Below are 26,682 nucleotides of genomic sequence, written 5' to 3'. Positions count from 1 at the left end.
GTTTTTACATTTCGTCTTCGCTTCGCTGGGAGCAATGCGGCCAGATTTAATGACCTTAGTTTTATTCATAATCTCCTCCCTCCTGTTACGCAGGTTTCCTAGAAAATTGCTTTGCGGTTTCATGAAACATAACAATCCTCGGGTTTTCTCATCACACGTTTAACGAGATTTCCAGACAGACAATATGGCTAAATGGGCAAAAGCGTAAAGATTGTTTTGGAATTCTTTTTTGTTTCCTCCAAATTATCATAATGTGGAGGTTAAATGTACAAATCCATATAGGCTAGGCTACACTATGTGTTCTCTCTTAATTTAAAATGACACTCATCATTCCATTTGCAGGGAATTCTATGCTGGATATGCAATCCTATTTCATAAATCCATTATTAGTCACATATATATAATTGACATTAGGCTACCTTTAACCTTAATTTGCCTCCATATCTTCTAAGATGATTATCTTGTAAAGAGAGAGACAGAGAAAGAGATGTTTATTGTACTCTTATCTAATAATGAGAACTGTGATAAAAACTTAAATTGTCAGCAGGATAAAATTTCACTTCAGTCATAATATCACTCCTTGAGGTGCCCAGCATGCAGCTTTATTCCAATGCATGCATTGGGAAAGAACACCTGGAGGTGCGCAGGCCAAATTAGCATGGATTAAGATTGGGATGGAATCCTTTCAGTTATTGGCAAGATGGGGGATGCTAATTATAAGAAATTGCCAAGGGTCCTGGTCTCAGTGGATACTCGGATGCCCCCACAATGGTATAAAACACCCAGCGATGTAGCTTTTGAAATTATAATGGAAATGGACAGAGTCACCAGGGAAAACAGGCAAAAGGGAAACCTAATTCTCTGCTTGATGTCTTGCTTTACATTGCTTATACTGCCTCTGCGTGGGCCCAATTTATGGGAATGGACTCATATACCCACTGGATGGTAGCAGGGAATGTCACTTGATAGGACAGTGTATGTTTCAATGTATATAACCTACAAATAAAACTAATAAATGAGGTATGCTTATAGAAAATGAAAATATAGGATCTAGCTTCAAATAGCTTTCAACACTGATATAAAGTGTAGCATAATTATATAAGTTCACAACCATGAGAAGAAACCATGCATATCTCGCAATTATATCTAGAAGCAAGATTTAAAAAATCTGATTATATCATTCATTTATGAGAATATAATTGGATAATGCATATTTCTCCGCACTCAATTGCTTGTGAACTTGGATGGCTTCCAAGTCCAGGCCTTCATTGTGCTTTCATTGTATGAACAAAACTTTGATTTGCGCAATGCACAGCTGTTTATCACTAGCAGTTACATGGAAATTACGTTTAGAAATCGAGACATACTGACATATAACAATGTTTTGGTAAGACAAAAAATATCCATCTGTATTCAATTCAAACTAATCAGCAATGCAGATTTTTTTCCATGACAAATTGATCTGTTTTTTGCTTCCTTTTAGGTATTAACACTCCACAATTGTTAAGGGGCAACTAGGGTCAAGAAAAAAATGCACAGAAATAGATCTAAAACCAACAGTGCAGAAGCATGGCAGCTCTTCTTATGATGAGGAGGATGATCTCAGAGGAAGGCAGTTTTTTCCAGAGGCACGAGGCATATGTCTGACCTAACTGATCACAAAAAACACTGAATTTGTCCATTTATGGAGTGGAATCTTGGACTGAATATAATCTGCCCTAGCTCATCATTTAGTCATTACTCAATTTTGTGATGTTTTACATCACTGTCTGCAAAAGAAATTCTCCTCCAACTCATTTGATAATCTAGTGTTCAACTTGTTGATGGACTATGTTCTGAGTAAAATGGACCCCCGAAACGTCATGTTCATTAGGGGTCTCTACACATATAAATTAAGTACAATCAACTTGGATGTTTAAGTCATTTCAACTTAAATTATACTAAACTGACTTTTTTTAAAAATCTGTGGAATCTTATATAACTTAAAGTTGAAAATTGCTTAACTTATTTTGATGAGTTAAAGCAATATAAAAACATGTTGTCAATATATTGATCATATACATTTTTACAGTGTTATTTTACTTTGACTTGGCTCTGTAGACAATAAATAGTAGCCTACCATAAGAGTAAAAAAAAACTGCATAAGGGCATTGGATTCAGTTTAAGCGCAAAAGAAATATCTGCCATTTCACACAACCAAATGGATTCAAAATGATCTTTAATTTTCACTTGCATGCTGTAAGCACAAAAAGAATACACATCAGCCTATGGGGTAGGCTAAAGCATGATTTGATTGGCAAGTCAAAACGCCAGCGATATAAACAATATTTTCTGCAAGAAAAAAAAAAATCACTCCATTAATGTCAGTCATGTAGGTACAATGGTGTTTACTGTTGTCCTTTTTTTCTTGACAAGAAAATGACAAATGTGCTCTATCCATTCATATAATTTTGTTGTACTATGCAGGTGTCAGTCTTCGCCTTATGCTATTGGTCCCTGTCAATATCTAATCTCAGAGACTGAACTCTCTCTCTCGACACGGTTATATGCAGGCTAGTCTACATCTTTCTTAGTGCCTCTGAATGCTGGGGTGAGTCTTAATGAAAATAACGAAACGTATTTTGTTGCACTCACACACGGGAGTATTTTAATTTAGGATTAGGCGAAAATAATCAAAGGTCTTTCCGCCTGACGCGCCTTTAAATACATTGAATATCGAACTCCGTCTTGTCGCGTTGAGCAAAAATGAATTTCTAACACAAGACGTAGCTGTCGACTTTAAGCAAACTGCATCCAATCACCCTGAGGGAATTCAACTAATGTCGTTTGAACAAATAAAACCATACACACACACACACAAGCAAGCTTATTAAATTACTTCATAATCACCAAAAATCCACCTCCAATGAAATCACGATTAGTACCATAAATATTTTGTCAGGTGTTTTCACAAGTCAGGAAAGCTTTTGCTATGGATAAATTACCCACATGAGTGATTCTGTGCTCATGATGAATTAAAAAGGCCTTCACGGGTTTTTTTTTAATCGAAGTAGTTTTTTGCTTTGATTAGCCACTAATTATTACAAGAGCATAAAACCCACAAGCATAAAATTATCTTTAATATTCAGCAACAAGAAAAAAAAATCTTCAGAGCAGAAAAAAAACAATACGTCGATTATTCAATGATCATAAAACAAGTTATTTAAGCGTTCGGTAAAGGCAAACTGTCCCAAAGTATATAATATAGTATATATACCAAAGTATATATCCTTTATTCAGAATAGCATCTTTTTCTGTCACTCACACATACATTTCAAGAACAACAAAACAACAACAAAATAGCCTAATAAAAGAGTGACTGAGAGCATAAGTCTTCAGTAGTAGACGTTAATGTTTAAATAGGCTACTTATGTTTATATATAAGGGGGCTCCCCTTGCTTTCCTCTCTCTCTCTCTCACACACATACACACACACACACGCTTGGAAGCAGAGGGTCGGCGTAAGGGAAAGCTGGCTGGACAGATTTACGTTTCCGCCTGATCGCGCTCTGGAGTGCAGGCCAGCGGAGAGAGGGAGAGACAGCACCTGGCCCGGCTTTAGCATCCCCATCTCGCTTTATTGACAGCCTGATAAGCGGGGCCAGACCGTGCGGTTTCAAGTGGAGATCTCAAGAACTCTGCTGGGTTGCACCGGATTCACGGGGTCTAAAGGGTGGCAGCACTTGATTCTCATGTGCTCTCCTTTTTGAAAATGTGCATAGGCCTACTTTTATGAATCTGCTGTGATCTTTAGTACAAAGATATTATCTTTATAGTCTTTAATCAGACTACTATTAACAGTTACGTTGGTTACATTGCTCCTTGATTCAATAACACGCTCCCAACGGCGGAATAAGCCATTTTAATTGGCTATTTTATATATGCACATCTGACAACATGATATAAAGCGTTTGTGTTATTACAGCGCGTGCATATGGACAAACATCAATTCCATAACATGTATAGGCATATGGGGTCCCATGACATTAAACGTCATTTGGTGTTGTCATTCATAATAAATAATTAAAAGAGTTGTTATATTTTCTGCTGGTGACAGTTTTTAAACAGCATAGATGAATTGCAATATTGCACGTGCATTTCATTTTAATTCTATTTTGAATATATAGGTCTATCAAAACAAAAAGTGCTCCTTTGTGTTTTAAAGAAATCATAGGCTACTAAATTAATAACTCACTAATTCAGACATTCTTTTCATGATGGTTCGTTTTAAATTGTTACATTTAAACCCATTAAATCGGGGGAACCTCAAAGAAACTTTGTATGGCTTATAAACGCACACAGCAGACAGCCGTTCCTTCAACTTCCCGGTTTGGGGAATGATAAATGGCGTCAATTGTGACGTGGCCGTCACTCTAGCCAATCACTGCCAGGTTGAGGTTAATATTTAGAGAAAGTTGATGGTGAGACGAGGACGTCTTTTTTTATTCCGAACCACGTTTAAAGTGAGGTATTTTGAACTCGTCAAGACAACAGTTAACGTGCGACGTTTGCGTGTGTCGTAAGAAACACGAGGGAGAGTCCAAAGTTGGACCTGCTTTCATCTGTTAAATAGGCTAGTATTTTCATCAATAGGCTACTACAAAGAGGGGTTTACAATCTCTCACAACTTTTCCCGTGGTTCCCTTTTTGGCTTGTTGGACTGGATATCGTTTACTTTGGGAGTAGTTTTGTGAAACGGATCCGGATCGGAGGGGTGCTTTCTAGACACTCTTTACGCTTGTCTCGTTTGGAAACGTTCCTCTCATAACGAAATCACTCACAGGCTATAGCGTTTATTGAGGTAAGTTTACGACGTTCTAAATTCTTCTTTTTACCATGTAGAACTCATTGTTGGCTGACATCATTTTGGGCTCTGTTAATCTCGAGCAATAACAAATATGACTGGCATGCAGCAATGTATTTGCCCTAAAAATGCCGTGAAATTAATTTATTCTTCTTTAATACTTAATACTCGTTTTTGACACCATGCCAGAAAATTGCTTTATGTGCAACGTAAAGCCTTGAAAGACATCTGTATACAGGAGATCCTCACGGGGAATGATTATGAGAAATATGTAATCTGTCAGATGAGAGTAAACATCATTCAACCAAATAAGTAACAACCTTTTCATTATTATAAAACATGGGACGTCGCGCATCTGTAAAGCTCAATTTAATATTACTAAATAAACAAAAAGTTGAAAACGAATTTGAAGTATAATTATAAATGTATATATTTAGGCTACTAAAATAAATGTAAGATAAATAAAAGATAAATTAATGAATGATCTTTTAATAATATTGTATTTGCCATAAAGGAATATTTTATGGAAGATATTAAACTTCCCATAATGCAATATAATTCTTCCCATAAAGAAGAATTGTGTAGTTAAAAACTGTGCATTTAAATGTAAGAGAATAAATATTTTAACCACTATCAATGGCTACTATGCAAATTGCACTATTCAGTATGGCTACTGATAAAACAGTCGTTAGATTAACATTTATTTTAAGATATTAAAGTTCCCATTTGACCTGCAATGCATAAACTTTGCTCTGAATGCAGATTACACGTCCCATAAACTCCGTCACAACTGAAACACGTCATGTTATCGAAATAATTTAAATCTTCACACCAGGCTGCAAAACTATTCCCCGGGTTCTCTCCTCTCCAGTAATCAGTAAAAGAAAGAACGGAAATATCAATTAAAATGATCAGCCCAAGACAACTTCTGTCTATTATAGCCTAATGAAATGGAATAATGTGTAACTTGCTTCTTTTAGATCCTAGAGTTACATACATATCAGGGCCCTTTGCCAGTGTGGTGGTCTGTCGCTGTGGGCAACCACCCACCCACACACACACACACACACACACACAGTTTAGCAAGTCCCCTCCCCCAGAACATGGTGACTGGATGTGGGGCTTGCTCTGGCCGATAAACTTTTCCCACATTGCCTTAATAAGAGCCAGTCTTTCTCTAGTTCTCTCTCTCTCTCTGACGTCAGCTGCATTCAGTCCTGTCCCCGCCCCTTATTATTAGGGTTTTTTTCTCCCTGTTGAAAACTTTTAGGGAGAGGCGAGGCACCGTCTATTTTGCCTGAGGGAAATAACGACAAGATTAGGTTCTTTTTCATGACCAAACACCACTGACTGCTAATCCGAACTGTGCTAATTGATGGGAGGACTACAAGAGTCCATCCGTGTGAAAAGTCTCGAACTAGTCAAATATTTGATTTAAACAGGTTGTATCTTTAAAAGCTGCGTGGTTAAACGATAGCGTAAATAGGCTACTTTTTTCTCCAAAAGGATGTTTTTATTTACTTTATAGGCCTATATAGGCTACTCTTAAAAGTAAACTTTCCAATTAGAACCAAAATAGTTTTACAACATATCATGGAATCATCCATAAAAACTTTTAATTTAACGTTAAAAACAAATAGGTTAGGTGGTTCTGAAGAACAGCTAACGAAACATTAATAAACTTTTTAAAACAATAGCTAAATTTAATTCTCAATAAGATTATTGCTAAACCCGGTTGCTTAAAAGAACCATTGAAGAACTTATATTTTTTAAGTGATTAAAACTGATTTATTTTAAGAACAACCATCACTTAGCTTGCTACGAATATTTTAAACAGTATGGGGTCTTATAGCACACACACACACACACACCAAAACACTAATAACAAAACGTTTGAATCAGTGCAGTAGAACAACGTGTTGCATTAAGAGGTGAATCCTTCACCAGCAAAAAGTTGAAATGGTGAGGAGAGGGAAAATATTGTAAAATATCAAACGGCGAGGAGGGGTCGCACCGCAGGACCCGAGATGACAGTGCATGACGGTCGCGCCAGCTCATTATCCGACTCCCATTCAAGCGGCCTTTCATTGCGATGCAGACTCTTTGGCAGTGTCGTTTGTTTCCTCATTGTGCTATAGTGGGGAATGCAATGGTTGTCAGAGCTCGCATTCACTTTCGCGATAGTTTATTGATGAGCTCCGACTTTTAGCACTTTTCACATGTCAAAACGAAGTCAAGTGTATGCAACCACAGCTTAATTTTATGCTCCGTGCGTCCCAACACATTTTGTCTCTCTTTAAAGCTGTCCCACCATGCTATACTACGTCCCCCCTCCCCTTCTCCAGTTCTTGTATCCCAACCCGGAATCTATTCCACTCCAGTGAACGGGTGGAACACCCCAAGCTGCGAGTGGCGAGCTGAGAGTGCAGCGCATGTAACCTCGAACACAGGCGCGGAGGGGTTGCTTTGGGGTTTACCGAGGTGTGTGCTAATGTCCAAGCAATCAACAAATGTAGTTTAAGTGTCCGGCCATGGACGTAATGATATTTTCATTTCCCCCTTGGCAACCCACGACACGGAGTTTCTTTTTCTCCCGCTGAAAAACGACAACAAATCACGCTATTAATGTAAATAGTATGGGGTCTCCCAACTGATCACTGAGCGCGCGCCCTAAAGGCTGATGACATTCTCAGACACCAAGTCAACAATGACACGTGGAGAAAGTTTGCGCTCGTTTCAGTGGACAAGAGTAGCGTAAATTAACAATATTAATGGGGTTAAAGTAGGCCTACAATGTATATAGAAGCAGGTCATCACTTAAGAAATTATGGTTAGGCTACATTTTATTTTAAGGTGTCTTTGTTACACTGTAATTATACATTTACGTACTAAGTAATATTAAGTAACTACACTGTAAACAAATCAATAAGTTATGACAATTTTTTTTTACATTGCTTTAACTCAAATAAGTTAAGCAATTTTCCACTTGTTTATGTTATACAAGATTCAACTCAATTTTTAAGGTCAGTTTAATGTAATTTAAGTTGACATGACTTAAACATCCAAGTTGATTGTAGGCTACTTACAATTTTAAGGCAGCAACTTTTTTTATTTTTTACAGTGTACATGTACTTATTATACGGTTAGGATTAGGGTTTGGTTTAGGATTAGTTGCATGTAAATATGCATAATTTGTAGTTATTACTAGTAACTACGTAGTGTGTTAGCGAAATTATTATTTGTAGCCTGCTCCCTTTAATAATATTTGACTACAAAAAGTATACAGTTTCTGTACCATGACGATGCTCGGGTTAAATCGAAATCATGGTAGGCTACTTTGGTAATTCCAAGAACATTTTGTAGCTTAGCCTATGCCAAAAACTTTTTTTCTATAAAAGTGTCGTCACCCAGAATTCAATTGCCCGATCGCCCACATGCATGTCAATGTGAAAACTGGTAGAGAATCATCTGCTTATGAGGAGTGATTAGGGTTAAAAACTAGATTTTTTTGCTCGGCCCTGTTTCCCGCTCTGTCACCGGGGCAGGAGGAAGTGTTTTGCTGGGAGATGATGACAGAGGTCAGGCTCAGCTAATGGGCCACTGAAGAGGAGAGGAGGCGAGGCACAGACCAGGAACACATACATTAATACACGAGTGCTATCACCAATCAGCATAGGTGCGCGCCCTCTCTCTCTCGCTCCCTCTCCCTCTTTCCCCCCTCTCTCTCTCTCTCTCTCTCTCTCGCTCACTCCCACGAGCGCACATTTTTCAGTCTCGCGCAGTCTTGACATCCCATTTTATTGTCAATCTCTGTTTCCTTCGCAGGGAATTTAATTTTTCCACACAGATCAGTTGGAAACTATAAAAGACAAACTGTTTGAGGACGATTTTCTTCAGAGTCTTCTCCTTATTGTAAACGAAGTATTTCAGCGAGGATACGAAGGCTGTTGGAACTATGCCTCAAAAAGGTAAGTTAAGACATACTTCTCTTTTGAGCAACTCGCACGCATATGCACCGCTTATGAGAATCTTGTTAAATGTAGCTACACGCCAGCTGTAAAAGGAAAACCTGTTGGTTTGTAAATAATAATTATGAGGGTGGGGAAAAATGACTGCTACTAAAGTTATGTGTGTCCTTGAAAAAACAAAACTAAAAACTAAAACAGAAAACTTAAAGCTGCATGGCCTCGTGGTGTCAAACTAAATCATTGATTTTCACGGACGCTCTTTGCGTTTTTGTGCTTCAGCTATGTCGAGTTTTGTGCCAAGCAAAGTTCTTATTTATGACAGAGAAAGCAAAAAGTCACAGTAGGCCAAGACCGCGATCAGTCCTGAAAATGGGAACGCAATGACCCGATGAGGTGGCATGTCAGGTTGAATCACACCATCACATTCAGCCGGGCGCCAGCACCAAATCGCACCGTGAACTTGGTGTTTTGCTTTTCAGTCAGGGCACTGCTGCTGCCTTTGTCCAAAGACTTACTTTTAAATAGTAGAATTGCATTAAAGTCTAAACTTCAAACTTAACAGTTATTTTGTTGTTTATTTTGTATTAAAAAAACGAACTGAAAAATATTATCGATATTATTATGTATAGCTTACGTTGATGTATAAATCAATATTAAATTCTACACTTTGTAAATTATATTAAATTAAATGTATCTGATTCTATTTTAAACGGTGACAGTATTTTATATCCTGCATTATGCTATATAGCAGTTTTATAAATCTGTTGCGATATAAATCAGCATCGTTTCCAACTTTCGAAACTTTCACTCTAATGTACTTTCCGCAAAATATCAAAGGCTTCTGAATAAGTGTGCTTAATTAACAGCCTTCATGTTGCACATTAGAACGAACAAAATGCAGATTAGGCCCTGTCAATTACAGACAGCACTATTAAAACAGATCATTAACTAAAAAGATGAGTGCAGTCAGAAGACCTTAAATAGCCCACATGGGTAAGAAATACTAAATAGTTTACTTAGTAAAAATTACATAAACATTTATTTGGTATTTAAAAAAATATTTGTTTTGATTTTCCGTATTTCTAGAAATTTGAGAAAACGTTAAATGTTAAAAAAAATAGTTACAAATAATTTCAATTAAAAGGCAATACAGTGCATTATTAAAATAAATGTAATGTAAAATAAATATAAATGTTATTTAATGAAACACGTGCAACTCAACGCTGGCAATTAGTGTATGAATTTATTTGTTGCTGTGCACTGTAAACCGCGCACACAATCCATCTACTTAAAAAAAAAAAAAAATCAAAGCAGGGAGTATTTCTTCAGTGTGCCTCCTTTTCGGTAAATGTATTGAATGGGTTCTTTATTGTAATTGTCTTTTACCAATTGAGCGCCCCACTGCGCTGTTGTACATTTTTTACAGCCCTTAACGACATATACCAGTAACACAATTACCTCCAGATACTTATAACAAGAAATTACTTTTCTATTTCGCGCAACGAGACAAACAAAAAGGCATTGAGGTAACGGGCACCGGGTCATAGTGAGCTGCACTGGCTGATGCGGGTGAAGGAGGAGGAAGAGGAGGAGGGGGACGCGCTCCCTTCAGCTCTTTGTATTTTCTGAGAGTTGTTGGTACGTTTAGTTGGAAACGGTGTAGCTAGTTAGGGAGCCCGGGTTTTACTCTCTGGGTTTTGGTGTAGAGGGAGAAAGAAAGCTATTGTTAAAATTCAGCGGGGCTTTGTCGGGGACCCCTCACCCCTCCTGCCTGGCTTTACTTTTCCAGCGCAGCCAGGCGAGGTAGACAGCGTGTGTCACCAGAAGAGAGGATCTGAAGGGGAGGGGAAAAAAGTAGGCCTTCCCAACAACATTTGAAGTTTTCTAGGGGAAAAGCAGATGTAGGCCTACATGTCGAAAATATTTTGTATAATAATAATTATAATTATAATAATAAAAATTATAACAAAAACATCAATAATACTATCGATTATTAAATTTAAAATAAGAAAACTTAACCAAACTAAAACTTATCTTAACTGTAATAAACACACAAATTAATTATTGTATTAGTAATAAAAACAAACAAAAAAGAAGCTTATATTAGATTTAGTTGTAATGCTAAATAAATAATTACGGCTAGGTGTACTAATAAATTGTTTTGCTTTGTCCTAGGGATATTTTAATAGAGTGAAGCAGATGCGAGTCTATAAATTGTTTTAAGCGGACAGTCAACTCTGTTTCCAGGCAAGTTTAAACCCTGGGCATAAGTGTATTTGTGGAGACAGTATTTTTTTGTTCTCACTTTTTTTTGCAGCATGAATGCAAAAATAAAATGCTGAAGCTTTAGCCCATGCACACAATATTGTCCGTAACTTTCTTGCACACAAGTCTTACACAAAATTGCACTGCAATACACATGATTTAAAAATGTGAAACTGACCAATATTATTGTTTCTTTATGACTAATAGAATACTATAACCGGGCCACGTGGGAGTCTGGCGTCGCGTCCATGATGCAAAACAGTAAGTGGAGTTCTTTTCTTTTTCTGAAATGCGTTTTTGTCTATTAAATAAAAAGGTGAGCGAAAAAATAAACACGAAGAAAAACGTGAGAGGCGTCCAGCCAGAAAGGCATTTGTTTTGGTATATTAGTGAAGGCAGTTTACACTGTTCGTCAGGGGTGTTGGGCGCGTGCATGCTGCCAACATTTTTGCCTGTCATTCATACAGCTCCCTCAAAGTAGCTGAGCACTAAGCTAAACTCACTGCTAAACTCAAGCCTGACTTGAACTATTTTACAGTTTTATGGAACTTTATTCCATTATTTCAATTCGTACGGCTACATTTGAGAGAGCAATAATTACATTATCGGTGAGAAATGTCCTGAATTAAAAAAAAAAAAAAGTCACATAGAAGCCTGCATAGCTACACAACCTAGTTAGAGTGTCTAACCCATATGCTCTTTGCATAATTGTGTGTGTGTGTGTGTGTATTAGAGAGAGAGGATGTTTCTGCTTGACTTGCTTTTAAATAATTGCTGAATTAATGTTAGCATCGGCGGCCAATCCACCTAGTCCATTAGCAGAGACGAAATTGACATTGCATGATTCTGATGGAACGTCTCTCATGTTTATGAAACACCGCGAGAGTGAAATAATATACTGAGCTTTGATGCAGCATTGAGTGTTGTAGAGCATGAATAAATTACATGCGCTTATGTGTCTGTCTTTGAGATGTGTGAAGGCCAACTAGCAAAACATATACTTAGTCATTTGTAGAAAGCACTGAGTAAGTTATGATTACAATAAATGAGACATATTTTCTCTCTTAATGCTGGACAAGAGGTGTATGACATCTGTAACGAAGGTGTGTTGAATGTCATCCTCTCATTTCTATTCCTTTTATTGTTGTAAGTGCCAGTTATTTGCTCTGTCCTCATGTACTGTTTTAGTCACTGATTTTGACATCCATAGAAAAGATTATGTATTTTGGAAGGAGCAAAAATGTGGAGTAACGAAGCATTTCAAATTAGGTCAGCAGAAGTAGAGCACATGAAACAATATGAGCGATAAATAAATAAAAATTCATATCCCCACACTTTAAAAATATTATTGGAATAAAATCACAAAATATTACGCGGCGTAAAAAAATGTCCCCCTACAAACTTTACGTATTTTTTTTCTCTCTCAAGGATAATACACAAATGTTGCCGTGTGATTTCTCGCGTGTATTAATAAAAAGATATCATTCGGGTTAGGCCTTTGGTTTGTTTAAAGGTCACAGGCGGCAACCCAAGCTTTGTGCTAATAACTCTTGGGTGTATATAGAGTGGAGCGTCCAAATTGACACCATATGTCTTCTTATTAATTGATTAGAAACAGAGTACCGCGGGCGCAATGATTGCCACTGGGCGAGACCCACACCATTCACCGTGGGGAATTATATAACGATTAAGACTTAACCTTTCAAGCGAAAGTTTTGATTTTATATCCTAATCTGCGTGTTGGCCAGCTCAAAACAAGTGGATGCATTTAAGAGCCATACGGCATATGGTTTCAAAGCAATAAATCCTCAATGCGTCTATTACGGGACAGAAAAAGACTGTAATTCCGTTTTTCATTCTGCATTTCTTTATGTTAAGAGTACTAGACATATTAGCAGAAGTAGTTCTCAGGTAGAATAAACAATAAAGCACGTCGTTATCTTCATAATGCGTTATAAAAATAAAACACTCGTGCATAACACAGATTTTATATTTCGCTCTGCAGATTTACGCATAATACAGATCAAAACAGCATCCCGCAAATTTGCTCCCAGTGCTTAAATATAGGCAATGGAGGTTTGTCACTTGGGAAAAAAAAGAAATGTCACTTTTAATTTATTAAGGGCGAGGCGCGCCCCCGTGAACGTACACGCGCACAGCCCCTGGCTACCTTAAAATTAAGCTTCCCTTAAAGGGGAAATGAGTAGAGTCCAATTTAGTCTGAGTGATATCCAAATGCAGACAGAAAGGGTCGTTTTATCATGCTACTATTTGTCGTGACGATGCGATTTTCAAAAGCAGAGCGATGTCATAAAGTGACATGCCTGCCACAAGTGCTCCAACTGATCTTTTCAATTAGCCTTCCATGCATGATCCAGGGCGACTTCCGCCTATTTCCAGAAATTAAGCTCAAACTTGACATGCAGCTAGCTTTATTTTAAAGACAAATGTCAGGCAGGCTCATCATATTTTCCCCCTCTTCTATATTTGGAGCTTATTTATTGCAAAGGAGCTTGTGCTCTTGGACTCAATTTAACGCGAGGCTTCGGAGGGAAGGGAGCAGAGAAGTAAAGCAAACCGGGAAGGCTGCTTTTCCGTTTTGGCTTCAGGTTTGGTGCCTTTGGTCTGCTTTTTGGGGGCTTTAGTAACAAAAGCCCATTGCTTACATGGGAAAGGGTGTGCATTGCTTGATGCTTTTTTTCTTTTTCTTAAAAAAAAAAAAAATTGTTTTACTTAATGTGTGGGGCTATGCTTTAAACCATTGCAGCGTTTAAGAAGTTTTAGTGTAATGCCACAAATAGCATTACGCCATCTGATCCGTTTAAGGCTTTGCAAAGATGCGCAAATCTCGGCTCAGTGGGTTGGAGATGTTTTGCTCCAGATCATACGAGAGCGCTGACGCTTAATCAATGTTCTGCATGTGTAATTATATTAAAATTGTGTATTAGGAGATTATGATATTATACGAGCACATCTGGAGAACAGTCTAAAACATATGACAGCTGAACAACAGCAATAATTACCGGCTATGCTGATTTAAAAGCAATTTACACTTGTCTCTGCTGAATATTGAGATTTGTTGACAATGCTCTAGTAATGCTTGACTCATTTTAGACAATTGCGACCTGAAAGCTTCTATTAATAAAAACAGCTGTGGTTGGATTCTGTTTGAATAGAGTCTGTATTTGGAGTCTGGTTTGCTAAATGCTGGGTGAATTACAAGCGTTTTCTTTTTTTAGGTCACAGTGGAGTGAATCAGCTCGGCGGTGTGTTCGTCAACGGCAGACCGCTGCCCGACTCCACGAGACAGAAAATAGTTGAACTCGCTCACAGTGGCGCGCGGCCGTGTGACATATCCCGGATTCTGCAGGTGATGATAAGGCATTTTCCTTTCATGTTAACTCTCCACCAAAACTATTGCAATAACTTTACAGTAGTTTTGTTTCACATTTGTGCTGTTTCATACTGCTTTTCCCCAGCTGCATAGCAATTTTTTTTAAAATATTGCATTATTAATGCCAGCGAGCAACGAGGATTCATTTCAAATTTCATTTTGGAATGCATAAACAGTGGTCTGGTGGAATGGATCGAAGCACTTCTCATCTTTTTTTCCATTTGGCAATTTTTAAAATTTGGCGAGCGAAATGCATTTTTAAAAAGTGCATCATTTCTCGTACCACTGAAGACATATTTTTTGTGTTAAAGGTATTTCTTGTGTTATAGACCCATGCTGATGCAAAAGTCCAAGTGCTGGACAATGAAAACGTAAGCTTATCATTGCTTGCAGCATACACTTAACATTTCACGCTAGTTTTAAATAATGTATGTGAATTGTTTCTTTTGTTTTCCATCTAGGTGTCGAACGGCTGTGTGAGCAAAATCTTGGGTAGATACTATGAAACAGGCTCCATCAGACCCAGGGCGATCGGAGGAAGTAAACCACGAGTAGCGACTCCAGAGGTGGTCGGCAAAATTGCCCAGTACAAGAGGGAGTGTCCGTCAATCTTCGCGTGGGAAATCCGAGACAGGCTGCTATCAGACGGGGTCTGCACAAACGATAATATACCCAGTGTAAGTTCATTTAGAGAAGTTGCCATGAATTCATTAACAACATCATGAGTTAATGCGTAATAATTTGATGCGTTGCTTAATGCATGCACTAATGACCTTGAACGTGAACATTCTCCAACATCAGTCATCCCCGGCCACTGCTGTAATCTCCTCTCCACTAGAGGAAATGCAATGCGATGTAATGCTCTGGCATGCAGGCCTGTGTAGAAATGGGGCCAATCGTTTCGAAAGCCAAGATGCCACATCGTGGACGCGCGCTTTAATTAATGTGCCGCATCTTTGGGTTCGTCTTTCAGGTGTCATCGATAAACAGAGTACTGCGCAACCTGGCTAGCGAAAAGCAACAGATGGGCGCAGATGGCATGTATGAAAAGCTGAGGATGCTGAATGGTCAGACCGGCACGTGGGGGACCCGGCCGGGCTGGTACCCCGGAACCTCAGTGCCAGGACAGCCCAATCAAGGTATGGCTATTTTACTTTCCATATGAGGAAGATTGTGCAAAAAGGGGCATTGCATTCGCTGATTGTTATTTTGCGATCTGGATTCAATTCACATTTATATGTATAGCGCTTTTCACTATACATATTGTTTCAAAGCAGATTTACAGAAAATGCATGCAATTTAGAGTGAACTGTTACCAGAGGTGGCTGTGTCCAAGTAATGCATTTCAGAAATGTGCATGTACAAATCACGCAGTTAGCTAACAATGTATAATTTAAGGCAGAAACAATGAGCTGAAGTAAACTTGTGGACATAATGATTACAATATATGGAAAGTTTAGCATTGGTGCATGTTGATTCAGAGTAATTCCTGATAAATTATTATCTAAAAATGTAAAACAATTAGGCTACAGTAATAATAATAATAATAATAATAAATAAATAATGCTTTTAGTTCTTAAATTCCATAGTTTGTTATATATATACACATTTAAACAAATGCAAATTATATGTTGCACGGGGCTTAAATTACTGTTATAATATTAATAATTTAATTAAATACCTTGAATTATTCAATTATATGCCATAAAGATAATATACAAATTACGAATAGTAATTCGAGTTGCAATCCATATTCACAGGTCATAAGAAAGAGACATCGAAATAAACAGGGAACCGTGTGTGGATTCCCTGTGCAAAATATGTTTCTGTCACACAGAAAAATGTGTTTTGAGAACAGTTCTGTCGCTATGTAATAGCTCATTAGAGAACGTTTTGTTTCCCATTAAGGCGACTTAAATACGTGTTTAGTTCGAGGAGACAGCTGTGGAAATGTTCCACCGGAGACACCCTGGACATGATATGGCAACGTTTGCCAATTAGAGTTGTTAGTGTTAAAGGCGCTACTCAACGAAAGACAGACGTAAAAAGATACAAATATAGAGAATTAGGCCTAATGTCTGTATAGCCTAACATCGGCGTGTCAAATCATTGACTGGTTGCAGAAACTTTTGTTTGAGCTTTGCCAAGGAGAGTAGTATATTCTAATTCTGGTTCACACGAGCAAAAACACGTTATAGCCTATAATATTTAACATGTTTTTATGAGACATAGGCTATCTAGCCTACTAAAACGATAGCTACAATATAAGCTACTGGACTAATTTGATTTCGCCTGACATGCTAACAAGTAGCCTACATTTATAGCTATGCATATTTAATACGGTTTATTGTCATGTGGCCTCGTATCCAGAATGTTTAAGACGAAAACGATAAAAACATAACATACACGCGAGATAACATGCTTATATAATTTAATAAATTGCTTATTTTTTATTTGATCAATTAGTTGCCACATCGTTAAGCATCTAATTTATGATTTATGACAAACTCAAACCATGTGCGCTTAAAATATAATAACAGCCATCACTATCTGACTGTGATGGGCTATTTTCTAGGCTTTTTGTAAGTAGCTAAACTACTGATATCGATCCTCTCTCTTATATAGCTGTCATAGACAACATTGAGGTTTCTGAGCGAGAGAAATATGGTCGCAATCTGATGAATGTCACGCAACACTGAATAAAATCGCGGATTCATCTGGGCTGACAGGACGCTAAAAGAGACAACTCTATCGCATTCAGAGGAACAGCCCCTCCCTCCGCCATAGGACCGGGCTACTAAAGCCGTCTAAAGGATTTGGACACTTTTTCTTTTCCAAGGGTCCTCGCATGTTTTGATCAAGGCCTCCACAGCTGAAAGATGCCGCGGTTGTTTTGCCACATTTTTGCTTGCCTTCCGCCTCACCGGTTACGACAACGCCCCAATAAGGAATGATTTTATTTCCCACCGCCTTTCTCAGAGAAAACAAATCCTAAATCTGGCGACAGTTGGTCAAGCTTTTGAGAACAGGCCACACATTCGGATTAGCTCTTGAAAAGTGTGGATACTACACACAAAGACCTTTTAAAACTTTTTTTTTTAACATAGAAACGCACTGTCTTTGATGAATAAATTACTTTGAGAAGAAAAGGAAAGCTTGTAGGCATGATATGTAGCCTAATATTTCGCATGCTTGTCAGTAGATTGGGTGACCATGTTAAACTTACATCATACCAGTATAAAAGTATGGAAAAATGTACAGAATATTTTTTTATTATTTGTTACTGTTTAGTCTGAGCTTCATACAACCTATGGTTATATCACTGTAAAAAATGATCAGTTGCCTTAAAATTGTTGAGTTATAAACCATGCGTAATTGAAAAAAAAATTAAGTTATGTGAACTTGACAATTCCACATAACTTAATTTATGTGGAAACTTTTTAAGTTAAGTCTGTGTACTTAATAATTTTTAGGCAAAGGATTTCCTCACTTTTTTAAGTTAAGGCAACTGATCACTTTTTACAGTGACATGCTATGAGCTTAATTTTTTTTTAAAGTTATTATTGTTACTCAGTTTATCACCTCAATAATTAAAAAAATACCTAAATAATTTACTGATTAGTCAAATCATCTACTTCCAAAAAGTACTCATGAAAGGTGAACTAAATTTCATAACGCGGTTTTAACTAATTTATCCTCAAATAGTTCGATATGCCTTGTGAAATCAGTTAAATAAACCTGCATGTTTAAAAGCTGTAACCTGTGGGAAACTATAATCTCAAAAATTGCTCTATAAGACCCCAAAAAACAAATTGTAAGATAACATTACTGTAGCCTATATATGTTTATATATGTAAAATATTGTACTGACAGGCAGAATGTTTTTTCCATTATAGTTTACATGTCCTGTGAGCATTGTTTATTAAATTCATAAAAGACCCTTTAAATATTATACATTCCAAATTATGACTTTGACGTGACTATTTAAACCACCACCCATGTAAAAGTCCATTCAGTCTGGAGTTTCATTTATTTTAGACAACCGTGTGTAAAATATCGAAAAGTTTCTTTAGACTTTTCAAACTCAAATATTTAGCCTCAAATGTATCTGGCGGGCTTAATTAGGCACTGGTGTCCAACAACACAGCAGGGTTAAAGCTTATCGACTCACAACTGGCACTCCTATCCCCTTGTCTGTGACAAACAAGAGCCTTCGCATTTCGATGTCTCATTCACGGTGGCCTGGCTGTTTTCTCCCTGCGCTTATAAGAAGGTATAAATCCTAACCGGGGTTGAACGGGCCGGCCCTAGGGACAGTGATTAATGACAGTAGAGCATAAAGGTTAACACGCCGAGCTGAAAAGTCTGTTGACTGGAATCCTCGTGCTACAATGACTGCTCGAGAGAATCCTTTTGTCGCCTGGTCCAATTGTGTCCTCAAAATTCAACCCACGAAAGTTTGCCATCCGTCCTCACAGCGAGTATTTAAGAGTTACCCTACTCTCCCGCATTGTGTGACTGTGAAAGCATCCCTCTCCTATTCAAGTATTGGTGGTCACCTCAATAGCTCTGCAAACGCCCATATGGTGGCCGTGGCCTAATTGAAGAACTCTGGGATGAAAAGGGGGGAGAGGGAGTTTGGTTTTTAAAAACATTTGAAAAGATTTCTGGGACATTTTATCGCATTTCTGTAGAGCCCTCGAGCTCGTCAGCCTTTGTGACTCGATGCTGAAAGATCTAAGCGAGCGTGCTCGAAATGTTTTCCCACAACATTGCAGAGGGCGATACTGTAGCCTACAAAACGCTCCACTAATTTTGGGCCACATTGTCCCTACATAAATATGACAAGCAAACTCTAATATACCTTAATTAAAGCATGGAGTCCAAACTGAAAATGAGAATCATGTTTTTAGGATGCAGAATTATCTTACATTTTATATTTCCTTTCCAGATGGCTGCCAACAGTCAGACGGAGGTGGTGAGAACACAAACTCAATAAGCTCCAACGGGGAAGACTCGGATGAAACACAGATGAGGCTTCAGCTAAAAAGAAAACTGCAAAGGAACCGCACATCTTTCACACAAGAACAAATAGAAGCACTTGAAAAAGGTAAACATTGAGATTATCACTATTAAAAGCATCTAGCGAAGACCAAACAACAGAATCACACTTCATTTCGAAAATACTACTTTATAACTTTCATTTGTTGGATTTAAAGATTGTAGCTCTTTTATAACATTATTTTTTAATGTTTCCACCAGAATTTGAGAGAACGCACTATCCTGACGTGTTTGCGCGAGAGAGACTTGCTGCGAAAATAGACTTACCAGAAGCAAGAATACAGGTGAGCGAAAACACTAGAATCTACAAAAACAGAATGAAAACTGGTAAAATGGGACACTTTCTAACAATTTTTCATCGCCCTAGTTTTAAAATAGTATCATAAATGTCATAAATAGCTGCTCAAATGATATCACAAATGAGACAAATGGTCTCACTCTTCTGGAAAAAAAAGTGCAAAAATATTGATGACTCATCCTGCACTACACAAATTTTGTCCAATCAAACGTTGTCTTCAATGAGAATGTCCCACCCACTAAAGTTACCTTCAACGGATTATCAATATATATTAGGGCTGTCAAACAATTAATCACGATTAATCGCATCCAAAATAAAAGTTTGTTTACATAATATATAATAGTAATAATAATAATTCATTACATTTATAGCTATATAATATATATTATATAACATATAATATATGTGTGTGTACTGTGTATAATTATTTTTAATACATAAATACCCACACATGCATGTGTATTTAAGAAATATTTGCATGTATATACTGTATATAGACTGAATGTAGCCTACATATAATGTATATTTTATATAAATATAAACATTTTATATATAAATAACATATTTTTCTGAAATATATACGTGTGTGCATTTATATACAAAATAATTATACACAGTACACACACATATATTACGTAAACACAAACTTTTATTTTGGATGCGATTAATCGCGATTAATCTTTTGACAGCCCTAATATATATATATATATATATATATATACTCTACACTGCAGAAAGAAAATATTAAATACTAAACTTCAGTCTTCATCCTGCTATACTAATTGTTGTATGTTGTTTTAAAAGTCTTTGAAAACTAACTAAAGCATGTCCGTCCAGGTGTGGTTCTCAAACAGAAGAGCAAAATGGAGGAGAGAAGAAAAGTTAAGAAATCAAAGAAGACAGGCCAGCAACTCTTCGAGTCACATACCCATCAGTAGCAGCTTCAGCACTAGCGTTTATCAGCCAATCCCTCAGCCCACAACACCAGGTAAACACCCTAAAATGTATAAAAATATTGTTGGTGCATGAAGGCCATAAGCAAACACTACTGAAAAAGAAACTACGTTTTTGGACTTTTTCGAAAAAAAAATCTTTTTACTTTTTAAACAGTATCCTTCACATCGGGCTCCATGTTGGGAAGACCAGACACGGCCCTTACGAACACATACAGCGCTCTGCCACCAATGCCAAGCTTCACCATGGCCAACAACCTTCCTATGCAAGTATGTCAGTTTAGTGCTTCACGCTGTACTATATTGTTCTACACTGTTGTGCCTACCTCAATGTTTCAAAGGATTAGTAATTCGATATTTCCGCACGCTGTAAATCTAATGCAACTACAGCATACAGGTCTGTAAGGCTGTTTATATCAGATGTGAGTGTTGCTGACTGGTTTGCCCCTCTTCCCCCCTCCACAGCCCAGCCAGACCTCATCCTACTCCTGCATGTTGCCCACTAGTCCTTCGGTGAATGGGCGGAGCTATGACACATACACACCACCGCACATGCAGGCACATATGAACAGCCAATCAATGGCCACCTCAGGCACAACCTCAACGGGTAAGTGTTTAGTCTTCTACCAAAGCAGAAAAATTAAGTATATTATATAATTTTGATTCATTTTTTTTATTTTTTTTTATAAATGCTCTTAAGTTACATAATATGACAATCCTAAATATTTCCTTAATGTTTGTCATGCTACAGGTCTAATCTCGCCTGGGGTGTCTGTACCAGTCCAAGTGCCAGGCAGTGAAGCAGACATGTCCCAATACTGGCCCAGACTACAGTGAGAACAAGGCACACGAGAACAAAAAAAAGAAAACAGAGGAGAGGATAAAAGAGAGGAGCTCCTTCATCTCCTGACGTCTCTCGGCTTCAAGGCAGGGCTGTTCAGCAGTATTTTACTATGGAAGGAAAAGAGGAGACTCTAAAGGACCTTTTTGTACTGGGATAGTGCCACTTCTCTATCATTCTTTGGACACAAAGACTTGAAGAATAAAAGAGAACAGACTTCTGTAAAGTGCCCGGTATTATATCGTAAAATGGAAAAAAAAAAAAAAATCTGTTTTTCAGTTTCCAACTTAAGTCATTTTGATGTATTTGTACATGTAATGGCCAATTGTATGTTATGACAAAAAAAAAGGACAAAAAAATTTAACAACCATGGATGGACTGTCAAACTAAGTTGGTCTTGCATCGGTGAGCGGAAGAACATTTGTGCAGGCTTATTCATCATTCTTTTTTCATCATCAGCTGATATCAAGAACTTCTGCCCATTTCTGTTTCAAATGTGGACCTGTAGAAACAAACAATCTCTGTATCATTTCAAGACAAAAACAGCAACAGAGTTCAAAGGAAGCCAATCCAGAATTTGTTTTCCAAAGCTTGCAGACAAAAGCAAGCTGTTGAACATGGTGACTGCTGGACTGGAAGAGGAAAATGTTTGGTAGCTTAAAACGGTAGATTGTGTCTTCGATGTAATTCAGTTTTGTTTATGTCAAAATATAAGTATTTGTCTTCCCTAGAAGTCTCGCAGAACAATTTCTATAATAAAAATAATTTCATTTTATAATTCTCTGAATATTCAATACATACAGTACATGCTTTACATGCAACATAACTTAACATTAATGTAGCCAAAAATAAGAATGGCGTATCAGTTATTACACTCGTCAGCATATGCATTATGTTGTCCCTTTTCATGATAAAATCAACGATCAATCTTTTAATTTAATCCAATCTCATACTATTTGAATAACTAATAATTGATTCATTCATTTAAAATGTTTAATCTGAAACAGAAAACTATTTAAACATTTATATATATATATATATATATATATATAAATAAAAATCAAAAATGACTAAATAGGCCATTTCAGATTCATCAAAAACGTGATTGAACATATATTGGTAACACTTTACAACAAGGTCTCATAATGCATTAGCTAACATGAACTAACAAAGCATTTTTTAAAGCATTTATTAATCTTTGTTAACATTAGTTAGTAAAAATCTAAAGTAAAAGTTCATTGTTTGTTCATGTTGGTTCACAGTGCATTAACAAATGTTAACAAATACAACTTTGGATTTTAAAAGTGTATTAGCAAATGTTGCAATTAACATTAACTAAGATTAATAAATGCTGTAGAAGTGGTGTTTATTAAAGGGTTAAACTTATTAAAACAGTTCTGTTAATTGGGATGAAGCTGAAATAAAATAAAATATAAATATCTGTTGAAAACCTTTATAAAAAACTGGTAATAAACTGAAATAAGTATTAAAATTAACTGGAAATAAAAAGCTAAAACTAAAATATAAATATAAAAAAGCTAATTCAAAATAATAATAAAATTATAACAACACAAAAATAACACTGGTTCATAGTTAGTTTTCAAGTTAAATGAAACCTTATTGTAAAAGTGTTACGGATAAAAGAAGCAAACAAAAAGAACTCAAGCAACTGTTTACTCTAAAGAAGAAATCAAAAACAATGCATTTATCTTACCAGTAAGTGAAATGATTGCAGGGTAAAATATGTAATTTTGCCCCCTCGGTAGACTCAGCAGGGAGGGAAATGTAGAGAGGAATCCTTACAGGAGAACGGTCAGGTACGTGTGACAGCGATTGGCCTGTTCGTCACGTACAGAAAATAAAGCGAAAACTAGGTACAGTAACACAGACATCTAGACAAAATGATACAGTAGTCAAGAAAATGTATATAATTTGTGTATAACTGCCCTATATAGGCGAATATAATATAACTAATTTGAAATGACAATCACCTAAGGGTATGTTTACACGACAGCGATGTACTAAAAATGGAAACATTTTTCCTTTGCGTTTTCAGGTACATATGAACATTGTCAAAACATATGAACATTGTCAGAGCGATTAACAACGCTGTATTATGATGCCAGGCCAGTAGTTGGCGATGTCACTTTGTAAAAATGTGCTATGTGGCACTATATGTGCCTATAGACTGAACACGTAATACGCCTGCGCATGACATCACCGTTTTCACAAATTCATGTTTCTGTAGTTTACACGGAGACGATAACGGTATCGTTTTCAAAAATGTGCACTTTGAAACCCATTTTAAAAAGTTTGCTTTTTCAGCACCCAAAACACCATTGTCGTGTAAATGAACGGCCAAAACACATAAAAAGTTTTCCATTTTTAGTTCAAAACAGTGTTGTGTAAATGTATGCGTATTAATGTGTTCAATCTATTGGAGCGTAGTGTTTATTTACAAAGTGACATCATCAACTACTGGCATGACAGCGTTTTAGTTTTGTGTTAATAGTTAATAGTGTGAACGGGAATCGTTTTGATAACGTTGTCGCCTGTAGGCTACGTGAAAAAAAAAAAAAAAATTTTTTTTCGTTTTTAGTACATCGTGTAAACGTACGTTACGTACCCTTAGTGTATCGATGGAATTAGTAAGATCTGAGTGGAAGTTAGGATCAAATTTGTGTTGATGTCAAAGGCAGCAAAAACAAGAGAGCTACACTTTGAGCTGAGGGTTTATGAATACAGGATGGCACTGTTAACGTTAGCATAAAATGTACTATTAACATTAATTGTAGGAAATTTAGTTGCTCTGATGGTATGAGAGTTTGAGGAGGAGTGGATGAATGAAGCTTCTGTGAATTGTATTGTCTTGTAAAACAGCTGCAAACAATATATATTAACAGTCTGTTGCAAAATTTAACAAGTCAAGTTGGATGCTATATTGATTAAAATCAAACACAATCCAGGAAATTTGACTGATTTAATAGTAGTTGATTATAGAGTATGTGGAAGTTGAACAGGACTGTATAATAGTGTATAATTCAAATTAAAAATCAATTGTAAAAAGAACGTTAAATATATGTAAAATGACCCCACACTGATAGTAGTACCAGTCATTTTGTCGGGACTTTTCTTTGTCCCCATGAGTAAAGCGGCGTATGAATCATACAGAATGATGTTTTTTGAATATGTAAAAATCCAGGAGGTTTTCTGTGAGGGTTGTGTTTAGCGTTAGGGGATAGAATATATAGTTTGTACAGTATAAAAATCATGTCTATGGAAAGTCCCCATAAAACAAAACGTGTGTGTGTGTGTGTGTGTGTGTACAGGAATTTGAAAATGCCTCTAATTTGAGGTTTTGATAAGTGCAATTTGTAATTGAAACTGAAAATACTTGTGAAGATATCCAGTGAATGCATCAGTGCCAAACAACAACCAAACAACCTCAAAAACAAGTTTGTTGCACAAAAGCATGACATATCCTACTCTCTCTATTTTTAAGCATACCAAAAGTTAACCAAAGCCATCCATGTAAGTTGGTCAGAAACAGCCTTGTCGGGGTGTTTTCACACCACTAAGCACAATGCAAAGGAGACTTGTGATGGGATGCGTGTTCAGCCTGCAGCAATCACATTTAACCCGCTTCGAAATGGAAACCCCAGATATGTCTGTTCCATGTACATGGTTGTGAGAATTTGAGTTGATTTGGTTGTATGTTTAGTCACAAGAGGACTTCAGAGGTGGAGGATACCTCTGATCCAAAGTGAGGCAAAACTTTACCCTCTCCTGCTGAGGAATAAACAACAACAACGGACCTTAAATTTAGGTTAATCTGTAAAGGATTTCTTGAGAAAAGGCCATTAAGGTTTGGAGACGTGACTTAGTGGTTTGCGCACATGGCCATGAGCTGTGTTGCTCATTTGGAAACACAAGTTCAAGTCTATAGCTTGTGACATTTCCTGATCTCACTTCTCCGTCCTCTCCCCAGTGCAGTATCAATGAAGTGGCAAAAAGCTCCAAATAAAAGGTAAAAAATACATTAAAACAAAATATTTAAAATAAAAAAAATCATCAATATAATATTTGATCATTAATAATATGTTTTATAAATAGTATATAGTAATCAAAACAAATCAAACGATAATAATAGAATAAATTAATAATTCAATAATTTTTAGAAATTTTGGGATATAGTATATATTAAAATTATACAATATAATAAAACATATTAAATAAAATACATTAATAGAATACAATCTATAAAAAGTATAAAATAATAAAATAAAAATAATGAAATATAATGATGTATATTAACAAAAAATATTAAATAATATTCTATATTAATCAAACCAAATAATAACAATAATAATAAATAATAATGAGTACTAATTTTATTTGATAGGATATTTTATATACGGAAATTATAAGATGTTATTATATTTAAAATAAAATTAATACACACACACATATATATATATATATATATATATATATATTACAAATCTATATAAAATAATAATCTATATTAATCAAAATCTATATTAATAATAATAATAATAATGAGTAGGCCTACTAAACTTATTTTACAAGATATTTTATGTACAAAAATTGTAAGATATGTTATATTTAAAATAAAATGCATTAATACAAATATATAAAATGGATAAAATAATAAAATATAATGATTATATGAATGGAATATATATATATATATATATATATATATATATATATATATATATATATATATATATATATATATACATTAAAGAATAATACATATTAATAAAAGCAAAAAAAAAAAAATATTAATATGAATTGCCACTAAATAAGAACAATGCTGATTATTGCATAATACATCTGTAGTGAAGCAATCTGTTATTATAGGGTGTTTATGTGCTAATCGAGTGTGTCTGGGAGGTTTGAAGCGCAGGCCTTGTTTGCATGAAGCAGTTTAAAGAGGAGCAGAGGAAACCCAGGTGCTTCTCGCTGCCCCCCATCTCAACCCCAGCACTTAGTGAATTCTGCCAAAGCCTGTTCGCTCAAATGCCAGGCTGTT

General features: G+C 36.3%; 1 protein-coding gene across 7 annotated transcripts; it reads left to right on the top strand.

The window, feature by feature from the left end:
- The first annotated feature begins 4,471 nt into the window (after positions 1-4,471).
- On the top strand, positions 4,472-22,403 carry pax6a (paired box 6a). 7 transcript variants are annotated; one of them, XM_056250931.1, is made up of 15 exons: positions 4,472-4,840; positions 8,669-8,811; positions 10,987-11,058; positions 11,284-11,337; positions 12,156-12,179; positions 14,316-14,446; positions 14,800-14,841; positions 14,932-15,147; positions 15,444-15,609; positions 19,422-19,580; positions 19,733-19,815; positions 20,667-20,817; positions 20,940-21,052; positions 21,248-21,389; positions 21,534-22,403. In XM_056250931.1, the coding sequence occupies exons 4-15, from the start codon at positions 11,325-11,327 to the stop codon at positions 21,617-21,619; spliced, it is 1,326 nt and encodes a 441-aa protein (XP_056106906.1). In that variant the 5' UTR covers positions 4,472-4,840; positions 8,669-8,811; positions 10,987-11,058; positions 11,284-11,324; the 3' UTR covers positions 21,620-22,403. The 7 variants fall into 7 exon arrangements, with proteins under 7 accessions (XP_056106906.1, XP_056106903.1, XP_056106902.1 ...); XM_056250928.1 differs by lacking the exon at positions 10,987-11,058 and adding an exon at positions 8,389-8,519; XM_056250927.1 differs by lacking the exon at positions 10,987-11,058.
- Positions 22,404-26,682: the final 4,279 nt, after the last annotated feature.

This window comes from Rhinichthys klamathensis, unplaced genomic scaffold, assembly GCF_029890125.1.
Source record: "Rhinichthys klamathensis goyatoka isolate OS25496 unplaced genomic scaffold, OSU_Roscu_1.1 h1tg000076l_1, whole genome shotgun sequence".
NCBI lineage: Eukaryota > Metazoa > Chordata > Actinopteri > Cypriniformes > Leuciscidae > Rhinichthys > Rhinichthys klamathensis.
This window is presented reverse-complemented; position numbering and strand designations above follow the sequence as displayed.

Excerpts from the sequence above, each read along its gene's own strand:
- pax6a (XM_056250927.1), top strand. Across the intron at positions 15,148-15,443 it reads CAAACGATAATATACCCAGT|GTGTCATCGATAAACAGAGT; the intron begins GTAAGTTCATTT and ends TTCGTCTTTCAG. Across the intron at positions 15,610-19,421 it reads GCCAGGACAGCCCAATCAAG|ATGGCTGCCAACAGTCAGAC; the intron begins GTATGGCTATTT and ends TTTCCTTTCCAG.